The 21,958-nt window shown below is 30.8% G+C and overlaps 1 protein-coding gene across 1 annotated transcript in view; it reads right to left on the reverse strand.

Annotated features, from left to right (window-relative positions):
- Window positions 1–17,849, reverse strand: part of LOC108764359 (metabotropic glutamate receptor 8) — a 138,018-nt gene extending 120,169 nt beyond the window's left edge. The window contains exon 1 of the mRNA XM_018512572.1: window positions 17,609–17,849. Within this exon, the coding sequence (XP_018368074.1) occupies window positions 17,609–17,625 (17 nt within the window). The 5' untranslated portion in view covers window positions 17,626–17,849. The remainder of the gene's footprint in view (window positions 1–17,608) is intronic.
- Between the last annotated feature and the right edge of the window lie 4,109 nt (window positions 17,850–21,958).

Below are 21,958 nucleotides of genomic sequence, written 5' to 3' on the forward strand. Positions count from 1 at the left end.
AAAGCCGGATATAATAATTTCATATTATAGAAGATTATTTCAGAGATGTAGGACGAGTAATATTAAAATGAGAATGGACGTCCGAGAGTTGAGCAGAGGACTGCGGATAATATACGAACCACGATTTTCTCTCAGATAAACCGCGTATCACCAAAAAGGACCTTTCAGGAGCTATGAAAAGCAGCGAAGGATTTATTTATAGATCGAGTGGCGTAAGTCCCCTTCCTTTCACATTAGTCTTCTTCCGTGTCGTCGTACGACATACAAACCGTTTATCCTAAAGTGATGTAAGTTAAACTTCAAACTCCAATAAATTTATGTATGACACGGATTTAACAAAATTTATACAATATTTATTTTAAAATTTAAAATACTTGACTTGTCCAATTTCCATACAAAACGGTGCAAAAAATTCGTTATCAATATGATATATATCTTGTACAGAAAAAATAAAACAATAGAAAAACAATATTTCCGTTTGTGTGTTTTATGACAAATTCACATTTAGTCAAAACAATGAAAATAAAATTTTTGAATGTTTGAAAATTTAGTTCGTTGCAATATAACGTAATAATGTGACCTCGATTAACTACTTGCTCGTCGCTTTCGTGAAATTTTCAGCACGATGGAACTGCATATACGAACGCTATCGGTGATTTCGTTCGAGATGAATCGAGCCTTTGTCCCTCTTTTGGTCACTCGATGGACGAAATCTGGTCATTCACGATAAAAGGGAACGATCAACGGTGCAAATCAGAAATAAATTCGATCACGAATTAAATCGAGAATTGCCATTGGACTATCGATTGCGCAAAGTAAATCGGAAATTAATGGATGTTATAAATGATACAAACCGCTAAAGAATTACGATTTCAGTTAAATCGCCTGCGAAAAGTATTAACGATCGATGTGATTCCAAATTGTGCGGTTTTGCCTTTAATTACCCATCATTACGCTACATGAACATCGCATTTATGTAAAACACAGTTCTCTCTCTCCCTCTTTCATGCACAGTTACATAAAAAAAAATTGCTTATTCGAAGATGCGAATAAGCATCAAAAAATTTGTTAAAATTGCTAGTCAATTTAACTCGTGATATTACTGCGGTAGTTTAGTAGAGTTAGCGTTTCAAGACCGGAAATTTTTCGGCGCGCGTTTCTGTGGGACTACATACGTAGTATATAAATTCACATAAGAATCATACAAGCATTAAGATCCAGCTAGACCGTGTAAGGCTTTGATTTTCTATAGTTTGTGAAAAAAAATTGTTTTTTAATTTTTTTTACTGATCGTTGAAACTATAAAATGTGTTTATAAAGATACAGATATATTGATAATCATAAAGTACTAAACGTGATGAATGTGTGTGGTGTGATTAGTTGTATGACGATTTGATGATATACCATTAATTGATTAATAAAAATTTATTATTTCTTATTTATAGATGAAGTAAAATTTAAACGCAGAACATTTCGTCCAACCTTTGACACACAACATCAAATCTCTTTTTTGTAAGTGTATTAAAAATTTGCTCCAAAGCTCAATGTTATTTTCTTGTTTTTTTTACGTGATAAGTAATAAGCAGCTTTGGACTCCCGAAAATAATGACATCGATATTATCCGAGAGTATTGCAAGGATTAAGAGCTTTTATTGAAACGAGGCCACTTTGATATGCATTGCTTTGAAATGGGTTAGATAGCCTAGCGGTTCCCGGAAATCTGAGACGAAATGCCATAATCGATATACCGTGACTCCATTTTGGCCGGACGTGCAACTACGAGTTATGCGTCCCATGTACTATGCGGCCTGTTTGCGGAGATGCGGTATAGCCGTGCTCTGCAACGTCTACCGTGAAACTACGTGATGTTTAATCCGTATATAATTGGAGAACGTCTTGTGTCGCCGAGAAACATATTTCCTTGCTTAAGCAATCCCATAATAGTGTAACATAAATAATAGCCATTATTTTAACTTGCTGTATTTGAATATACAAATTATTCATTTATATATATATATATATATGTGTGATAAAAACTATTTTTATAATTACATTTTTTAGAATACGTTGATTACAAAATCTATTATTTTATAAATTATAATTAAGGTAATGTGTATAATATTAATTACAATTAAATCAAACTATAACTAAAGATAATATTGGAAGCCGTATTTTTATATAGATAATTTTAACATGAAATCGTATGAATATAAATAAAAAGTCTTCTTTTTTACACAAATTCTATTTATCTGTCTATTACTTATACATTCGTAGAACTTGACTTCTGTAAATATTATTTCATTGTAAATAAAATTTGATTACTTTATCACAATTGTATTGTATGAACATTTTATTTTTGCCTAAAACCTTAATTTATAATTCCGCATATAATCCTTGAATTTCATTTTCAACAATAGTGCGCACGAACACCTACTGTTAATCAAAATCAACAAGCAATTAAAGTGCTCCGAGTCCATATTAGCGATTAATCTGTGATTATATTTAATAAATTCATAATGTGATACACTTTTTCAAAACAATAGTTTTAATTCCAGACGTCGATCGTTCGAAGCTGTACGCAACTGTATTTTAAATTTGAAAAATATATGTACATATATAGTCAAACAGAACGATCATCGAACTGGTTGATTTCCAACAAGCGTAAAATGCATAACAAGCGGAAAATCAATATGGAGTGTTATCAATGAGCGATAATAATACGTGTTCAAGCAAATATTTAAAAACCTATTATTTTATTAAAATAAAATGTAACAAAATATTTTATTTATAAAAGAAGTTTTAAGATTTCGTTTTAATGGTTGTAATCGTAATAATAAAGTAACGATAACAGATCATATATTTTAGTCTTTATACATACATAGATATATATAGTGATAATTAACGATGAAACTCTCGCATAGCGGCAGAATGGACTAAACTGAATCGAAAAGTCCTCTACCATTTTGCAATTTTCGCAATGGTTAACGAGATATTAATTTATGAAAATAGCCAATTTCGCTCGACCTACCACCAAATGCAAGCGGGCGGCGAGATAAGACCGCTCAATGAAATGCGCGTTTGCCGTCGCTAGGTACGTTAATGCCTATGTCGCTTGTAAACAACGTACTTAGCGACGAAGTATGTACGGTCGTGGTCAGAACGGTTGCAACACTTTTTTCAACGAGTTTTGGAATCCAGCCTGCTCATCAAGCGCAACAACCAAATGTATTCTTACTTATAGCGTTTTCGATCTAAGCGGATTTGCTCCCATTTAGGTTGAATAATGTTCTACTATTGGTTGACGTTACATATTCCACCAATAGGAGAGCGTACGTCATTAATCCAACCTAGGTTGATGCAAATCCGCTTGAGTCAAATACGGTATTATAGATCCATAAATAAAAACCAATCGCTTGATGAGCAGGCTGTATTCCAAAACTCATTGAAAAAAAAGTATTGCAACCATTCTGTCCACGATCGTACATCTCTCTGGGCGGACTCATCTCGTAGCCCACTTGCATTTGGCGGTAGGCCGAGAGAATTTGGCTATTTTCATACATTAATATCTCGTTAACCATTGCAAAAATTGCAAAATGAGGACTTTTCAATTCAGTTTAATTCGCTCTATTTACACAAGAGTGCTTTATATATACGTATATATATATATTTATATATATATACATATACATACATACATGCATGCATATATACATACATATTACATGGAAAGTAAAATCATAAGGGACTGATAACCATACGGGTAGTTAAAGATTAATTCATAATACAATTATATTTTTTGCATAACAACGATCTCGATAAGTACATTAATCAGTTGGTATGTGAAATTCAATTGTACGATTATTTCTAAGTACATATCGGTATATTCAAATGAAACACATTACAAATTGCACGAGTATGATTGCATAGCTATATTAAGTCCTCCAAATAATTGCAGATTTATAAATTAAAATATGTTCATGTCAGCAAAGGTATCTTTTTAAGGCATAAATAAAATATGATGTATGTAGACGTATATATGCCTACCGCAGCTTTACGTGTCTCGAGTATACAAGTATGGTCATTTTAGCCACATACAGTGAGAGCAAAAAGTATTCGTACAAGGAAATTTTTTATAAAAAAAGTCTTATTTGTAAAAAATAAATATTAATTAGCAATTTTATACAATGAACATATTCTGTTCTAATATAACAAACGAGCTTCGCATGTATTCCTGATTCTAGAAGCTAAATTTCTCAACTGTACAAATACTTTTTTGAGCATCCAAACAATAGAATTTTTAATTTTTATTTAATTTTTCAGATGATATATTTTCTATAATTAATACACATATTTTTGGTATACATAATTTTAAAAAGTATAGAGCCTATTTTATTCTTTACGAATAAATTGTTAATTACCTAGCGAGAAATAAACATCAATTAAACGTCGAATCGACGTCGAATTGATGTTGAAATCATCGTATTGATATCGATTCGACATCAATTTGATGACTCATTTCTCGTTGAATAATATTTACTTTTTAAAAATGAGGTTTTTTAAAAAAATATTTTCTCTGTACGAATACTTTTTGCACTCACTGTAGGTATATTTCGAATAGAACGCGTCCAACCTGATTTAAACAAATGACTCATGCTTGTGTTTTTTTTTTCAAACGCATCATGCACAAGCCGCGGCGTTATTTTGTGCGACATTTTCTACTTAATGTAAGTATATTGCATTTTGAATGCGTCAAAGACATTGATAATATTGATTGATCTTTTAAAGGGTCAAGTTTTATTAAATCCCAACAACAGGACGATACAGTAAGGCTTTTAGTTTCAGACGAGCAATAACACATGAATAATACGAGTAGTAGGTGTTTAAAGAGGATGGCCTCCAAAAGAGGATTGCGATGTGTGGCGGCAAAAGAATTCTATATAATACTTACAAAAATTTTCTTGCTGTCACAGGCCGCTACTCCTAGGTTATCCTCTAAACTCTAACTACTCATGTTATTTATATTATTCGTCTGAAAATTGGGACCCTTAAAATACATTAAGGCTTTTTCAACCATACTCTCTTGCAAATATCGATTATATAGCATGTTATTCCAACCATACCTTCTGAATGGCTGTACTATATAGTGAGATTATACTACTGTACATGCCCAACTAGTAATACAATACAATTACGCTGTTGTGATAATTTATATAAATTAGAAAAATGTGAGAATTTCAATCTAAGCTGATGGATATGCTACCATTAAAAAAGTTGGGTTATCCATAATCGTATAGTTGCAATATTAGTATGGTATGGTAGTGATTACACGGAGAAAATTTTATATTTAAAATTACTATAATGTTGTAGAAGCTGCGGACTATCATGACAAGTATAAGTTTAAATGTTACAGCTATTTTTTGAAAACAATAATGCAACGTAATTTTTACACTTTTTTCATAGTAAAAATTTTTTATTACAAAATCAATACTTGTTGAATAAAAGTTAGTATTGTAAAGATAAGTAAAAAATATATACCTAGCAAATCTTGTTTGCGTACCATAGTAAAAATTAACTGTTTTCATGTTAGAATATAACTTAAGCGCGCGCGCATTGGCTTTTAACAAAAATTACTTAATTTATGTGATAAAAATTAGTATTATTATAGTTATGTCGGAATCATATTGTGATGACCCATCGAAAATACAAGACATAGTAAAGTGTAATTTAAAATATTGTATTAAAACTTAATATAAAATTTTCTCCGTCTATTTCAGGTCAAGTTACCGAAAACTGAAGCCTGACTTACAGTCAGGGCCTGGTCATCTGTCAAGTGTTTACAGCGAGGGACCTAAATAATTTAGGTCAAATTTGGGATATAGACCTAAATAATTTAGGTCGAATTTAGGGTATAGGCCTAAATTCACGGTGTATATTAAGCATGTAATACAACTAAATTAATCATGTTTATGGCTAATACTTCTAATCTTTTCTCCCCTCAGTCCATTATGATTTTACTCTCCGTGTATACATATATGTATATATGTATATATATATATATATGTATATATGGGATATTCCATGTGAAAGTGAACCATTTTCACAAACGTTTCGGATTTTGGTGAAACTTATTGATGTTGATGAGTTTGAGGATGCAAACTATTATGCAAAGTCTTAGACTTTTTGTCCAGCTAGTTTAGTAGGTGCAAAAGGAAGAAATTTTGCAATTTTTTTTGTCGTTATTCATATATCTTTCTAGAATTTTTTTCGGATGGAAAGTGGAATTAATAAAATGAAGTTAATACCGTTTCCTACCGAAAAGGCTACGTTTATACCGAGAGACCTATAAGCGGCCTGATCTATAATGCGACCCAAAATAGGTCTGGGCACCAATCATTTACACCGCAAGCGGTCTGAACACGAATTCTTTGAACTTTTCAAACACGAAACATTCAAAACCCTTTGAACATTTTTTATTTACGAGATATGATATATGTCTATTATTAAGGTCAATTTGAAATTAACAAATGATGGTAGATCGATCTATTTCAGGTTATAGGCGGCCTATTTCAGGTCAGATTACCAAAAACTGAAGCCTGACTTACTGTCAGGGTCTGGCCATCTGTCAAGTGTTTACAGAGAGGGACCTAAATAATTTAGGTCGAATTTGGGATATAGGCCTAAATTCACGGTGTAAACGTAGCCATTGTCTGCTCTTTCATGTGGTAATGTCCTATTTTGAGTAACTCTTCATTATCATTCCTGTTCAAGTTTTTAAAAATTTTTAAATCGCGCCATAATCGCGCTATAGGACCCAGTACCGATTTTTATTTTTAATAGCTCTAAATATAGTAATATATAGTACCATATAGCGACTTTAAGCGCCGTATTCTAGGAGGCCGTTTTCGAGATATAATTTCAGAAAGGCAGCGATACAGGACAAAGTGTGTATCCAACTACTCGGTTACGCTCATTGCGCCGCATCAGTGTTTTTCAAGAATTCCAAGCGTAATATATCAATAAACAATTTCATCGTATAGCGAAGAATTTAAAATCATTTGACATTGCTGAGGCACGGCACTGCGTAAATCCGTTTTAAAACTTCGCTACGATTTTGTTTCACGTGTCATGCTTGGTCATCAGTGCTGGATTAGCTAGTATTTTATACGGTAACAAAAATAATCACATAAAACAGTGAAATCCTTGTTGAAACACACCACGTGAAAAAGCAGACTTTCCTGCTCGCGCGCGTGTGTTTGTGTGGTACTCTAAAAATAAACCAGTAAAAATGCCATATAATATAATAGTAATAGATAATTTAAAAGTATTTCACTGATCTTCGGTATAAATACTTACACTTTGCTCCTCCATCTTATATCTCACTGATAATAATCAACGGAAACAAAATTTAACTGTAAAATCAGTAATTTATCAGTTGAAAATGCTGATTTTGTATCTACGATGACACTACACGACATCAAACAGTATCGCGTACGTAAAACAAAATATAAGTGCTAGTACAAGGCACAGGCAAGCACAGGCACGCACATCGCACTTGAAGATTACGATTGTGTATTTTACATATACGGTCATTTCAACGGATCGTGTACATGTATACGTCTTCAGTTTTCGTATGTTCATTATAAAGTGCCTCTTGTGGAAATTAAATACGTTCTTCTTGTCGAAACTAAATGAAAACTAAGCGCTTGTTTTGCGATGATCAATGTCCATGCCAATATTATTAATGTAGTTTATCTCGGTTTCAATTCGTATCCAGAAATTGTGATGATATTTCTCGTATTGATTAACAAGCCGTAGATTTTTCACACATCAACAAAATAATGGTTCGTATAAAACATTTCTCTCAGTGAGACATTTACTGATTAAATAGTTAATATTTCTGATATTGTAGTCTAAAATTATTGATTTGAACAGCTCACATTTCTAATTTTGCAGTCAAAAATCACTGTTTCTAGTAGTTTATTATTATTGTTTGAAATAATCGGTATTACTAATTCTTTTAACGAAATTTTACTAATTTACAGTGCTTATACACTTATAACTATCATAATCAGTATTTATTGTTTTTCAGTGATAATACGCTGATTCACTTTTAGAGATAAATATCCAAAAATTGTGATGATATTTCTCGTACTAATTAACCAGATTAACAAGCCGTAGATTTTTCACATATCAACAAAATAATGGTTTGTATAAAACATTTCTCTCAGTGTGGGATTTACTGATTTAAATAGTTAATATTTCTAATTTTGCAGTCATAAGTCACTGCTTCTAGCACCCTATTATTACTGACTGAAATAGTCAGTATTACTAATTAACTCTTTCAGTGAAATTTTACTGATTTACAGTGCTACACTTATAACTATCACAATCAGCGAGTATTTACTGTTTTTCAGTAATAATACGCTGAATCTATACATATGTATTATTGTATATTGTGACATGATACTAACGAAAATTCTCATTCTTTTAACATTATCTGTCGACCCTCGGTATTTTCCGTAAAAATACCGAAGAGTATTTTATTCACGTTCAAAATATCAATATGCTCGTAGCGATCAGTCTTGAAATGTCGATATATTCCTTTAATCTCAACTATACTATGTAAAGATACAAAAAAATATAGGTAACTAATACGTTCAAAATATAGATTGACAGTAAAAATAGAAAAGAGTTAACGGAAGAATAAAAGTAAATAAATGAAAAACATACCACACGACGGAGAGAGTGAGGAAAACGGAGAGGAAAGATAGGAAAGAGAGGTTAAGTGAAGAGGCGGAGAAAAAAAGAGAAAGATAAAGAGGAAGAGAGAGAGAGAGGGGGGGAGAGAGAGAGAACGTGTGTGTATAAAATATTTAATATGTCATTTTTTCAATTCTCTTTCAGTTACACATCACTCCTTTACTTTAAAAATGGCACGACTAAAAAAAGTGCTTTTAAGCACAAACTAACTTAACCTCATTAAAAAATCATCAAAATCATCACAACTCAAAAAGATTTTTTTAAGGTTTTAAAACAAAATGCATACTTTTCACCGATGTTGTTTGATTAGTTAATTTTATATTTCAAATTGGAAAATAATTTTTCCTCTTTTCTGGGAAACTTAACGTTTTAAGTTGTGTCAATTTTGAATTAAGGGAACTATACATGAATTCATTCTATAGATATTAAAATTTATTCTATATTTCTATTATATGAAAATGGCTAACTAGAGTGATTAACTTTGCTTTGACTAATGAATACGTCTCCAATTATTTCAACTTCCATCTTAGGTAACTTTCCGCGATATCGTAAACTGAAAATTCGATTCAAAAACTTATAGGACCTTTGCACAGCTGATTACCGACAAACTTGGTGATTGGTTCGAATTAACTTTAATTTCGTTTAAAAACTTCGTACGTACGATCTACCTTACTTACTTTAAAAATCGTAGTTGGTTCACATACACACGGGATTAGTTGGAATAAGTTTCCAATGCAATCCTCATTAAAGATTGAACTACAACAGCTTTACAACTTCGAAAAAATATACGTTTGAGTATAAGATAATTCTTTAAAAAAATGAGATATATTTATCTCTATATATTTATATATATCAATATAAAAAATCATTATATATGTGTACTTCCTATATAATTTATAGTAATTTTTTATGTAAGTCTCTCTCTCTCTCTCTCTCTCTCTCTGTTCCTGTCTTTCTTTTCTTTTTTGCTCTTTCTCGACGATATAATAAATTAAATTTCTATTAATAGTAATCCTATTAATTATTGTTATACACGTTGTTAGAAACGTTAGCATTTAACGATGTACTAAGCATGGAGGTAACCCGCAAACCGCACAACTTCTTTAAAAAAAATACTCGTGGAAGCTTTAAAAATATTATTTGTTATACATGTTGATAGTTTTATTTTAAGTTTAATTATGCAAAAATTGTTTCGTTATTTTGCGAAATTGGTTTTCTGAATAATTTAATTACTCGGAGAGAGATACTCGATCATCAATATTATTCCTATTTTTTTTTTTCAAATTTGTAATTGAATCTGAATGTATTATTATGACGTAATTTCGAACGTCATGCATAACAAATCCAAAATATTAAACATTTAACTATATATCACTATACATATATGTACATACGTGAAACTCAAATATAGATATTACACAAATGCTGTAATGCAAATGCAATGAAATGTGAATTTACGTAAGTTATCACGTCACACGGAATTTCCTCACCAAGTGCCGAGATAGAGAGTTGATTTTTCGCCGATAAAAAATTCAAATTTATGCTGGACGCAAACAAAAGAAATTTTCTCCATTCTAAATTACCTTTTCTCTTTTTATACATTTCGCAAATTTGCATATTAACGTGGGCTATTCCCGCCTTACTCTTTTTGAATAGCTGATGATTCCGCTGAAGCAATAATTACAAAAACAAGAAAGTTTATCCGAAACTGTCGAATTTTAATATGACGGCTCGACCATAAAGCCGCCAACACATTTGATTGCTATAATGATTTATCTGGAAATACATAATTCGCAATGGCTAATGTTGGCGCAAATATTAAATTTATATTACGAGTTAATACATATAAGCAATAATCAGCTATTATTTCATCGTTGTATTATAATCGTTTCACTATTATCTTTAACAATTAACATTCATCTCGTTTTAATGATTCAAGGCTTGTCTCGCATAATCCAATATCAAAGTCCAATTTATAGACGCGGAAAGGATGGATTAATGCTGATGGAATTAATGTGTTATGCGCAATCTGCACATATGCAACAATTTAAATACATCGTTACGTCAAAAGGACAATTAAATTTTAACACTTTAAATTCCATGGTGCACAATAATTAATCTGTATAAAACGCGGAGTATTCAGAAAAAAATAAGAGCGCGCGACGGTGCACCAAATTGGATATGCGATATACAAGTGGAGCGTGACGACTGTATAAATTTCACGGAGACGTCGGACGACGAAACTCATGTCGTTACATTATTATCTGTCGCGTAACATTACGGCATAGTACTGAAGCGCGAGGCGAGCAGGTACCCCGAAAGAAAACTCCGCGCCTCTCTATCTCCCTAGTAAGTTATTTCGGGAGATAGTTCGCGTACGTGCTTGCTTCCGCATGACGTACATACTCGAATGTAGTTCACGAATTTATAAATGCGAATTACAGCTTCTTCGTGCACTGTTCAACCTTGAAGATCAATTTATATATCTCAATACGAGCAAATCTGTATGATGTAAAATGATTACGTATTTTCAACGCATTGGTATTATTATTTACAACGAAGCGCAATTGATTACTAGTTAATCATATCCCCGACTTCGAGATTTAAAAAACATACGTTTGATTGATGAGTGAATCAAATTTTACTTCAAATATGCTACATAATGCTGCAAATTTAAAATTATATCATCATATCTATTTGTTACATATGTACATAAAATATTTAAATAATATATCATAAAAGATGTTTGAAGTGTAAATTTCTTTTGTAAACTTTGTATTATTTTTTATCTTATACGTTATTAATTTTATTGGAGATCAAATGTACAGGTTTTGAGTTCTGTTTACAATATATATTTACAACGCACGATTTTATTAAGTTTAAGTAACAGATATTGCAAGAAATCTTTACAGAATAGAGAGAATCGCCGATACCATCATACCACTTTATTTTTAAACAATATTTCTTAAATAAAAGCTAAAAATAAAACTTTAGAAACATAAATACAAATTAGGAAGTATTTTTTATCAGATGATATAGCAGTTTTTATAATATTATTTGCAATTAACTTTTTCGTAAAGTAAGCAAAAATAAAGCGTCTGACAAAACTAAGCTAGACCCTAAAACTGACACGATAGGCAGTAATGCAACGTATTTCTATTCTACAATTCTTTTACAGAAGTCATCTGTTTACAATTGAATATATGAGAATTTTTATGGAAATTTTGCACTTTGATATAAAACATTTTTTAAGGATTCATATGTATATTTGAGTTGATTCATATGTAAATTTTACGCCAGACGTAGACGTGAGTTTTATAAGAAAGATTTTTTCTTAAATACAGACTTGCCTTCAACTCCAATAAAATTATTTGACATTATAATTCACACTAAAGATTAAATTGTTTATGGTCTATCTTAGAGATAAATATGTCGGAAAATAAGAAAGAGAAATATATAAATAAAACAGATTTAAGAAATTACAAATATATGAAACAATGTAATATTATCAACAATATCTATTATTATTTAAACTACACAATTTGCAAAAGAAAATCGTAAAGAGAATCGTAAGAATTATATTTTTGCATTTGTAACATTCGTTTTAGCTGCTTTTATATATAGAAACAAACTATAAATATTTAAGTTATAGGTTTTTACTTCTTTAACCATTTAACCATAATAGATCATGTTTTTTATCAGTATTAATAAAGAGCAATATTTAGCTTCTGAGAAATAACGGAGTGTCTTTTTAAAAAACCTATGCCAGTATCGATAACTTTCCTTTACTAAATTATTACTTTTACATGTTTTACATATTGGATTAGATATTAAATATTACAGTTATGAATGTGTGTTCAAATGAATATTATAGATTTTATTTTTAAAGTAATCTTATGTATTTTCATTTTAACCTATTTGGGTGTAAACTCATCATTCTCCTTGCTAGTTTCGCTTCTAGCTCTAATATCGAGGATCAGAAGGGAAGGCGAACGGAATTGCAAAGCAAGTTCTCTCATGGTGATCGCTAAGTGGTTTAGCAGAGATTTAACTCGGGCTTCGACTTCGCTTCGTTCGCTTCGAGAACGATAGCTATTTCAAAGATTAACATTGGCCTGATCAAAATTTACTGGACCAATGTTGGTATTAGCTATTTCCAATGCATCTTCATAAAACTAAGGACGCGTTCACATCTTGATAGAAGAGCAGAAAGCAGAAAAGCAACAATCAATCAGAACTTTGATAGTAAGCAGTACAGAAAACCGAAATTGTCTTCTACCAGCGCGAGTTCAGATGGTCAAGGTGTCAAGATGTGAACGCGCCCTAACATTTCCCCGTAGTTTCCCTATCGAACAGTACAAGGCCTCCATAACGAGACACTTCTTCCAAAAAATCACTTTACTATTCTGTCTTATTGTTTTGTAGAATATTTGTAGTATAAGGGTCGCAACTAGTTCCTTAATTATAGAAAACTATATCTTATTTTTCAAACTAACATTTCATTATCAAGAGTAGCGTATTGGGATTTTAACTAAGATTATAGACAAAGATAATCTTTTTATGTTCTTAACCTATTTGGGTGTAAAATTAATTTAAATAAATGGAAAAAATAAAATAAATTTTATTTTATGCATATCAATATTATAATTCTTAGAATAAATATATTATAAATATCTTTGGAGAAATAAAAAATGTAAAAATAATTAAAAGGAATTTTCATATAAAAAAACTGTTCTCAGAATTATTCAGATTTGTTGTAATATAAGATGAGGTTGCAATAGAAATATGCGAGAATATAGATTTAATTTTATAATATATTTAATAATATATAATTTCATGTTTAATATAAAAATTTTTTTCAATTTATGATTAAACATATTTACATTTTCATATTTTAGTTTGAGATTTTATCATAAAATTTTTATAGGACGTAAACCGTTGTGCAATATACATGTGTTTGACAATATCATAAATAATTTTCGACACAGACGGATACTATGACTTATAGTTACTCGGGCATATTTCTCCTGTCGCACATTACCGTTGCATATGCGATGTTATGAGCATCTGTCATATGCAATAAATATCTGCATATTCCAAGTTAAGTTACATCATATATACAGAAAAAGTTATATCAGAAACATTTTATCAAAGAAAGAAGAGAAAGAGAGAAAGAGAGAGAGAGAGAGAGAGAGAGAGAAAGAAATATTGATTTTATGGATATAATCTTAAATCTTAAGCACTAATAGCAATGTTGATAAATTTATCTAGTAAATAAAGGAAAGCAATTAGCTTTTTCTCAGAATGTATTATAATTATACGTATAAGTCACTCATTTTAAGAAATCTAGAAAAATCAATATTAGATATAAGAATCGTATGTTATGTTTGACACAACTATCTTATAGATAGTATCTCAGAATATATTTTTTCTTAAAAAATTATATATCACGCTAACACTTAAGTTAGGAATATACTTCATTGTCAAAATAAATATAATTTTAAAACTATAAATAATTAGAAATTGTTGTTAAAAAACTTCAGTTTTAAAAATAAAAATAAATACAATGAAAAAATAACGGCAAATTACAAATGAGCATTGGGAGTCAGCACTGGACATTATATTGCTAACTAATACCTATTAATGTGTCACAAATTCAATTTTGTACGTTTCGGCTCACTATTTGAGCCATCCTCAGCAATAAAAAATTACCGCTTATCGCACTATAAAATCTGTCGAACTTCATCTTGCACAGTCGTAGTTCCGACCTCCAATAATGCAGACGCAGTGGAAATGTGGTGAGAGACAACCATCTTCAACATAGTCTAATGTTGACCGATATGCTTTGTTCGCGCGACACATCTCTTTTTATATTCAACGGATATTATGTGATTAACATCAGAACGAACATGGCTCTCTTTTACTTAAATTATTTTTTAATCTAACTTTGACATCGTGATTTTTAAATTTGTTGTAATTGATTGACGATGCTTGGATCCGCTTGCGATCGTTGTTGGAGATGTGGTAAGTTTCTGGCTAATATACATTAATTACGCAAATTAATATCCATCTATTCAAAAATTGCTCGGTGCAATTATTAGCTTGAGTTCCACTATCTGCTCCACTCAGCTAAGCAACTGGTTGGCACAACATTAGACTATGTTGAAGATGGTTGTCTCTCGCCACATTTCCTGCATTATTGGAGGTCGGAACTACGATTGTGCGACGCAGTTCGACAGATTTTATAGTGCGATAAGCGGTAATTTTTTATTGCTGAGGATGGCTCAAATAGTGAGCCAAAACGTACAAAATTGAATTTGTGATATATTAATAGGTATTAGTTAGCAATATAATATCCAGCGCTGACGCCCATTTGTATTTTGCCGTTATATTTTCATTTTATTAATTTAAGAAGTCTATACATTTTGTATATTTCTTTACTTGAATTTGTTTAAAAATAAATAGAATAATTTTTTAATTATTAATTAAATATAATTAATGCCATCGGAATTTATTTCGACAATATCTAGTATTTTTATCTAGAAGTAATTAATATAAAATAAATATTGTTTAATTTTAAAACGTACCAAAAGAATTATTTTGAAATTTCTGCTAAATATTACATAAACTGCTTATTTCTCCAAGCAATCTGTAGAAAATGCACGGTTTCTGGAATAGCTTATATCGTTCACATATCGCATAAAGCAAATTCTCTTTATAGGATCTCGGATTCTGTCCCTTCAGGTTCTACCATCTCAATGAATTATGCTTGCCTCCGTAACACACATAAATTATAGACGTTTCATGTGCTTGATAGAAGTCAAACTTCGTATTATCGATTTAATAACAGTTGTTTCAATTATATTTTCCTACAGTTACAACAACAACAAGAGTGAAATGGTGAAAGCAGACCATTATCAATATCCTGAGAAGTTCTGTCGCTGAATATCATGTCGTGAGGCATTAAATGGGCACCTGTCACCGCACATTTAGATGTGACACGTCATTGTGTGCGTTAAGAAAGGATACATGCGCTTTGCATGCAATAGCAGAGATTCACGACAAACTGAACTGCATGCTGACGAAGATTCTAAAATTGGCAAACAGCAGTAATGAACAGCGCCGTTGATACTCCTTATAAATATAAGCATTTTATTTGCATTGAATGTCTGATATCTTAATTTAGCTCATTTGTCGGTTGTGTGTTAATTTTAGTTTAATTTTATTATTGGTATATATATATAAATATTGTAACTTTTTAATTTCGGATATATACGTGAATATTTTAAAAACCGCACAGATTTTTAAAGCTACAATTCCTAGCATTACACAGCTGATAAAATTTTGAACAAAAACAAAAAGCTTTTAAACGATCTTTGTAATGCTTTTCCATGCAATCAATATCCCGTAACAATATCTTGCTGCTTATCGATGGTTTCTCGATAAGCAAAGCTTTCTTTTGTTTGTAGCTGATACACTTTTATTTTTTAACTGGAATCTATTCGAGCAGAGATATTACTAACGCGCGTCTGCCAAGATCGCATTTACGTCGAAGTGAATTGCGGAAATAAGATACGCTGATTTCCTGGGAAACATCATCAGATTAAATATTTATGATATTTCACATTTTAGTCCTTAAAAATTTCGCCATTATATTATTTGCAGGTAAGAACGCTATAAAAATATTAAGATTTTTATTTACATTTCAGTGTGATAGATTTCGAATTATCATCAAAAGTTCATAAAGTTTTCAAGAAGGCTATGACCTCTTAATTATATAGATAAGGAAGTAAATTTATCTCGCGGATGACATTTATTACCTCAAGTCATAAATATATACTACGCGGTAGGGGAAATTTTCAGAAATAAATTTCATGTTAGTCATACACTATCGGACATCTTGCATGAACTTATTCGAAAAAGATGATGATTGCAAATCAATATCAACACAATCTATGTTAATATATTAAGTAGAAGTATCGTTGATGCACGTATCATGACAAAATAGGGAACAAGTAATGTAATCTCGTATTCGTCACAGTAGGCAGCAAACGAGAGACAAAACGCCCGCGCTAAATACACCCCACATACACATTATCCCTATCCACTTTCTAGTTTCCCAACTAAAATGGAGAGGAACTGTCCCAACATCCTATTTCCCTCTGAATCTCTCAGCGATGCAACTAACAAAAATGAGATAGTTAAATTTTTTTACTGTGTAACGTGATCTTATATTAAACTGAAGGGTAGTCTAGGGAAGGATAAGAGTTTAATTGTATTTTAACTATCTCTGAATTAATTCGTTAAAGACGACGCAAACTGTTCCTGCGCGCAACAGATACGAGAAATTTACGATGTTAAAACACGGACAAAAGATGACAGATTTCTCGAATTTTTATTGCGTAAGTATTTAAACCGTTGTTTTTGATAAATTTAAGTAGAATTAAATAAATTTAATATTAATTTTTATATCTAATACACTCTGCGTTGTATAAAACACATTTAAAGTATTATACTTTATATTTTGAGATTTAAATGTTTTTATTGTGACAATTGAACAACTTCTTGTTAATTAACTACTGAATAAGATTACACATACAATATCTAGTGAACGTAATAATTCATTCATAATGCAGCAACGAAAAATTGTCTCATTCCATCGTTAAATAGTAATTTCAACAAATCGATATCCACAGCAACAACAAATGATAATAACATAAAAAGAAGAGCCATTCGCCGAGCAGTAACAAAAAAAATAACGATATCATCCACCATGAAAGAACGAAAGAAGGAATATCAGCGCGTAAAACACAACAGCTATAGACAGCTTCGTCCAATTAGAGTTTACCAATCAGATAGTCGCATATCCGCTATCGAACACCGAAAAGCGATCGCGTTCCATCTCCGTCGACAATCCCACTATTTAGCAACGCAAAAGATAACATCACCATAAGAGTCGCGTTCACTAGTAAATAGTTAAATAACACATATAGGACACAATCACATGCCGCGCAGAAGAGGGGTTTAGCGGAGAGCAATCCCATATATATAGGACTACCACCCCCTACGTCCACGCAACAACAGGCAGAACTACTGCCGTTCGCAATACTGTCGTTCTTTCTTTATGTCAACGTACGCTGATCGTCCCGAAGAAGCAACGTCGTTGCTGGCGTCGACGAAGCTGCTTGATTTATCGCGGTTGGCGGGAGAGAAAAGGGACGAAAAAGAGGAGCTCTTCTTGTTCGCTCGCCCTCCCTTTGTCTCTTTCGCTCTTAGTCGAGGCCGGGGAGCATCATGATGGGGATATCGTTCTCAAAGAGAGGATGGTTCGTAACGACGTATAACAACGACCGCGGCGCCGGTACCGCGGGTCAGACTGAAATCCGCGCGAGCGGTACTCAGCACACTCAGCGACTCAGCCTCTTATAGGAAACGTTGGGGCGCAAGCGCTACCGGTGGGGGTTACTGGTTGCCCGAGAGGGATGGGCCACGTTTCAAAAAGAGAAGCTCCCGTCGATCCACCCCCGCACGGATCGATCGACTTTTCATCGACGCCCGTCGAAATACGAGCAACGACGGAACGTCGTCATCATCGTCTCTTCTTCGTAGTTCAATTAATCCACAACCGAGTTAAATGATAAAACATAATCAGTGTTATGTAACATGAAGGATAAAAAAATTGTAGAGAACGCGAGTAACCATGGACTAGAGTGTAATTAGCCTATATAGACTAAAAAGAGAAAACGTTGTAGCGAACATTACGTTAATAAAGAGTACGTTCAATAGAAACTAATGTTTGCTCTTTCCTAAAAAAAAAAAAGTCCATTTCTTGCCCAGCCTTTCAAGTTTAATTTTCCACAAAAGAGACTTGATATGTCCTATATTATATAAAAATATTCGAATTTTTTTTACATTAGTCGGACAATAAAATAAAGCAGAGTATATCAAGTTTTATTGAAATAATTTATCATTTTTTTCTGCAAGTGTGGTTTCCAGAAAAATATATAATGAATTTCTAATATTGTTTTTTGATTTTATATTATATAAATATCAAATATATACAGTTAACGTATTATATGTATCAAACACATTCAAATGCACATGCGAGCGCAGTTTAGATAAAACTGAATGAATTAACTTGAGTTAATTCATTTAGTTTTATCTAAACTCGCCCAGTTACTGTACATAATTTGTATATATAACTTTCAAATATTATAGATATTTATATTTATAAAATTTAATTACTACTACATATAGATACATATCTATTGTTTTTGGAGAAATTTTTTAATATGTCTTAATTATCAAGAATGTTTTTTCAGAAATTTTTATATTATTATAATTTAATTTTTCATCATAAAAACGAGCAAAAAGTATTGACTTACAATTGGCAGTAAATATTAACGAATATTTCTTAAATGTACGTACAACAATTAACGACGGTTAGATAAGTAATTTAATGGCCAACACACTGAATAAGTAATTTAACACGCGTAAACTAAATTAGTTAAGGATGTAGTGAATGTATCTTGTGCAGTATATACAATGAACAATACGTGTGTACATATGAAATTAGATTACTCGTTTATACAATCGATCGAATAGATAAAATGCAGTTATACAGCAAGTTAATTAATGTTTACAATGTTAAATATCATAATAACATATGTTTTCTTATATATTTAATCATTGGCTGCGTTCAGCGAACTCAACAGTTGAGTGAGCGTTCGCTATTATTGGTGTATTCTTTTAGATCATCCAATCAGCATTTTAGATCTGGAAGAATACATCAGTAGCAGCGAACGCTCACTCAACTGTTGAGTCCGTTGAACGCAGTCAATATATACGCATAGAAAAAAAAAAACTTTTTACTATTTATTTCCACATTTTCGTACTATAAATATATCGTATACTATAAATATATCGTATTGTAAATAATGTAAATTCGTTCGATGCATATACTGAACTTTATAAATATCATTTCACGATTGTTTATCTGTATAGTAAAATAAATAAACTTGATAGTAATAAATTTAAAAACATAGCCGTTGATTGATTCTGAGAGCCTCTGTTAAATCAAATTTATAAATTTAAAAAATCTTGAAACACTGCAGCAAAACGCAAAATATTTTGTTAATAGTAAAACTGATGTAAAAAATATACTAAATCAAAATCTAAAATACGGATTTATATAATATTATATTTATTATTATATTTACATTTAATATTATATTTATATAATATTATATAATTATTAATGTATGTTTACATAATAATTTTATGCTATCGCATTATATTTTACCAATATAATCAGAGCATCTAAAATGTAAGTGTGTATACGTATATTTCACATACATATATACGCACATATATTTAAAATAACGTATTTTATCCTTGTAAAATGTTTCATCGCTGTAAAATTGAATAACTAATTCAGTTGGCTTTAAAACAGCTGTTTTCACAAGAAAATATTAGTTGAACATAGAAAATTTATTCTGATTTGTTAGATTTATGTGCACAACCTAAATACCTTCATAGAAGATACCCATTTGGCGTAAAGGAGCTATAATGCAGAGAATTAGTAAGTAATATGTAATATAATTCTCTTCATTCCTATCTCTGCGAAACCTTTATAAATGCTCGAAGAATTTAACGCAAGTCAATTAAATTAGCCTTCATTACTTTAAAGGGATGTAAGAAATTGCAGATGGCCTTCTCTTTCTAAAATAAATTCCCTAATTTTACGATTAATTTTCTGTTAATATCTTTATTTTATAATGATATATGATTATACGATTTTTGTAAATAAGCAGAAAATTCGACAATTTATTTTATTTTAGCAAAAGTTTAATTAATGTAGAAAATGTGCGCGAAAACGCTCAAAAAAGATAATCTCTAAAAATGTTTTAACAGTTAAATTATAATTGCTTTTTAAAATTTTTGAACAAATTATAAAATAACGAATTAATATTAAATTAATTTGCGAATTTGTTGATATTTACATTTTAGATACGAGAGACGCGCTAGAAAGCTTTAATAAAACTTGAATTCGGCACAAATAATTTAATTATTATTTGTATTGTGAATAATGCAAACGTATGTCTTATTTAACAAACGAAATATATAGATGTGTACATACATGTAAAATGATAAATCATTTATAATTATACGAAGAGTTCACGTTTGCTTCAGGTGTCCATTATAACTATTATGCATTATAACTTCGGGTGTCCATTATAACTACAACTAGTGTGAATGGCACGCGAACTGGAGAACTCTATGCAAAATAAACCCGGTTTTCTTCACCAAACTTGGCAAGGAATAAGCGGCCAAGAACTCATTTCGTTTCTCCCTTATCATCTGAATTTATCCCTGCTATCACTGCATCTGACGCTAGTCGTCATTGCTGAATAAGTTACTTTCCTACTTAATCTTTAACTTCGACACCCTTTTCACAGCGAAGACAAACTAAGGATTTAGATGCAATGCTGTTGAATTTTAAAATGCAGATTAATGATAACTGTATCTGACAATAAGTAAAATATTAAAAATATCGAAAAACAAATTTTATAATTAAGAGTAAAAAAATTGAAATTTGTATTGTTATATATGTTACCAAGTAGAGAGGAGAGTTTACTTCTGTTATAAGTATATAATTTTATGGAAATGCTTTTGTATTGTACAAAATATGCAAAAAGATAATAAAATATTATTATATTGGAGATGATTCCGAATACTAAATAATTACCTAATATTTTTATAATGCAATAATAAAATAATAGAAAATTGCCATTATTACTATTTTAGTCATCTATAATTTATATCTATGTATTAATATATTTATTTGTTAGAATAAATTAGAACTCGACATAATAAGGTAATGATATATAAAACAATGCAGTTTTTAATGAATGTGTAAATATTTCGTAATTATTCTCAACAACAGATTTTTGTAGAATCATTCTGTACTGTTTTGTAAATCGAAACATATTGTTGGAAATAGATGCTCGATTAATTATTATAATAATAATGTACCCACTCATACACCATATTTATTGTGCTGTTTATCCTGAAAACAATTATATATAAATATTAATTATAAAATAATAATTGTATTATTATTGTACAATTAGAATATAATTTAAGATTTGATTTTGAAAATGACCATACACGTAAAGTTTTCTCACGATATTTAACC

Source organism: Trachymyrmex cornetzi, unplaced genomic scaffold, assembly GCF_001594075.2.
Source record: "Trachymyrmex cornetzi isolate Tcor2-1 unplaced genomic scaffold, Tcor1.1 scaffold416, whole genome shotgun sequence".
NCBI classification, from domain to species: domain Eukaryota; kingdom Metazoa; phylum Arthropoda; class Insecta; order Hymenoptera; family Formicidae; genus Trachymyrmex; species Trachymyrmex cornetzi.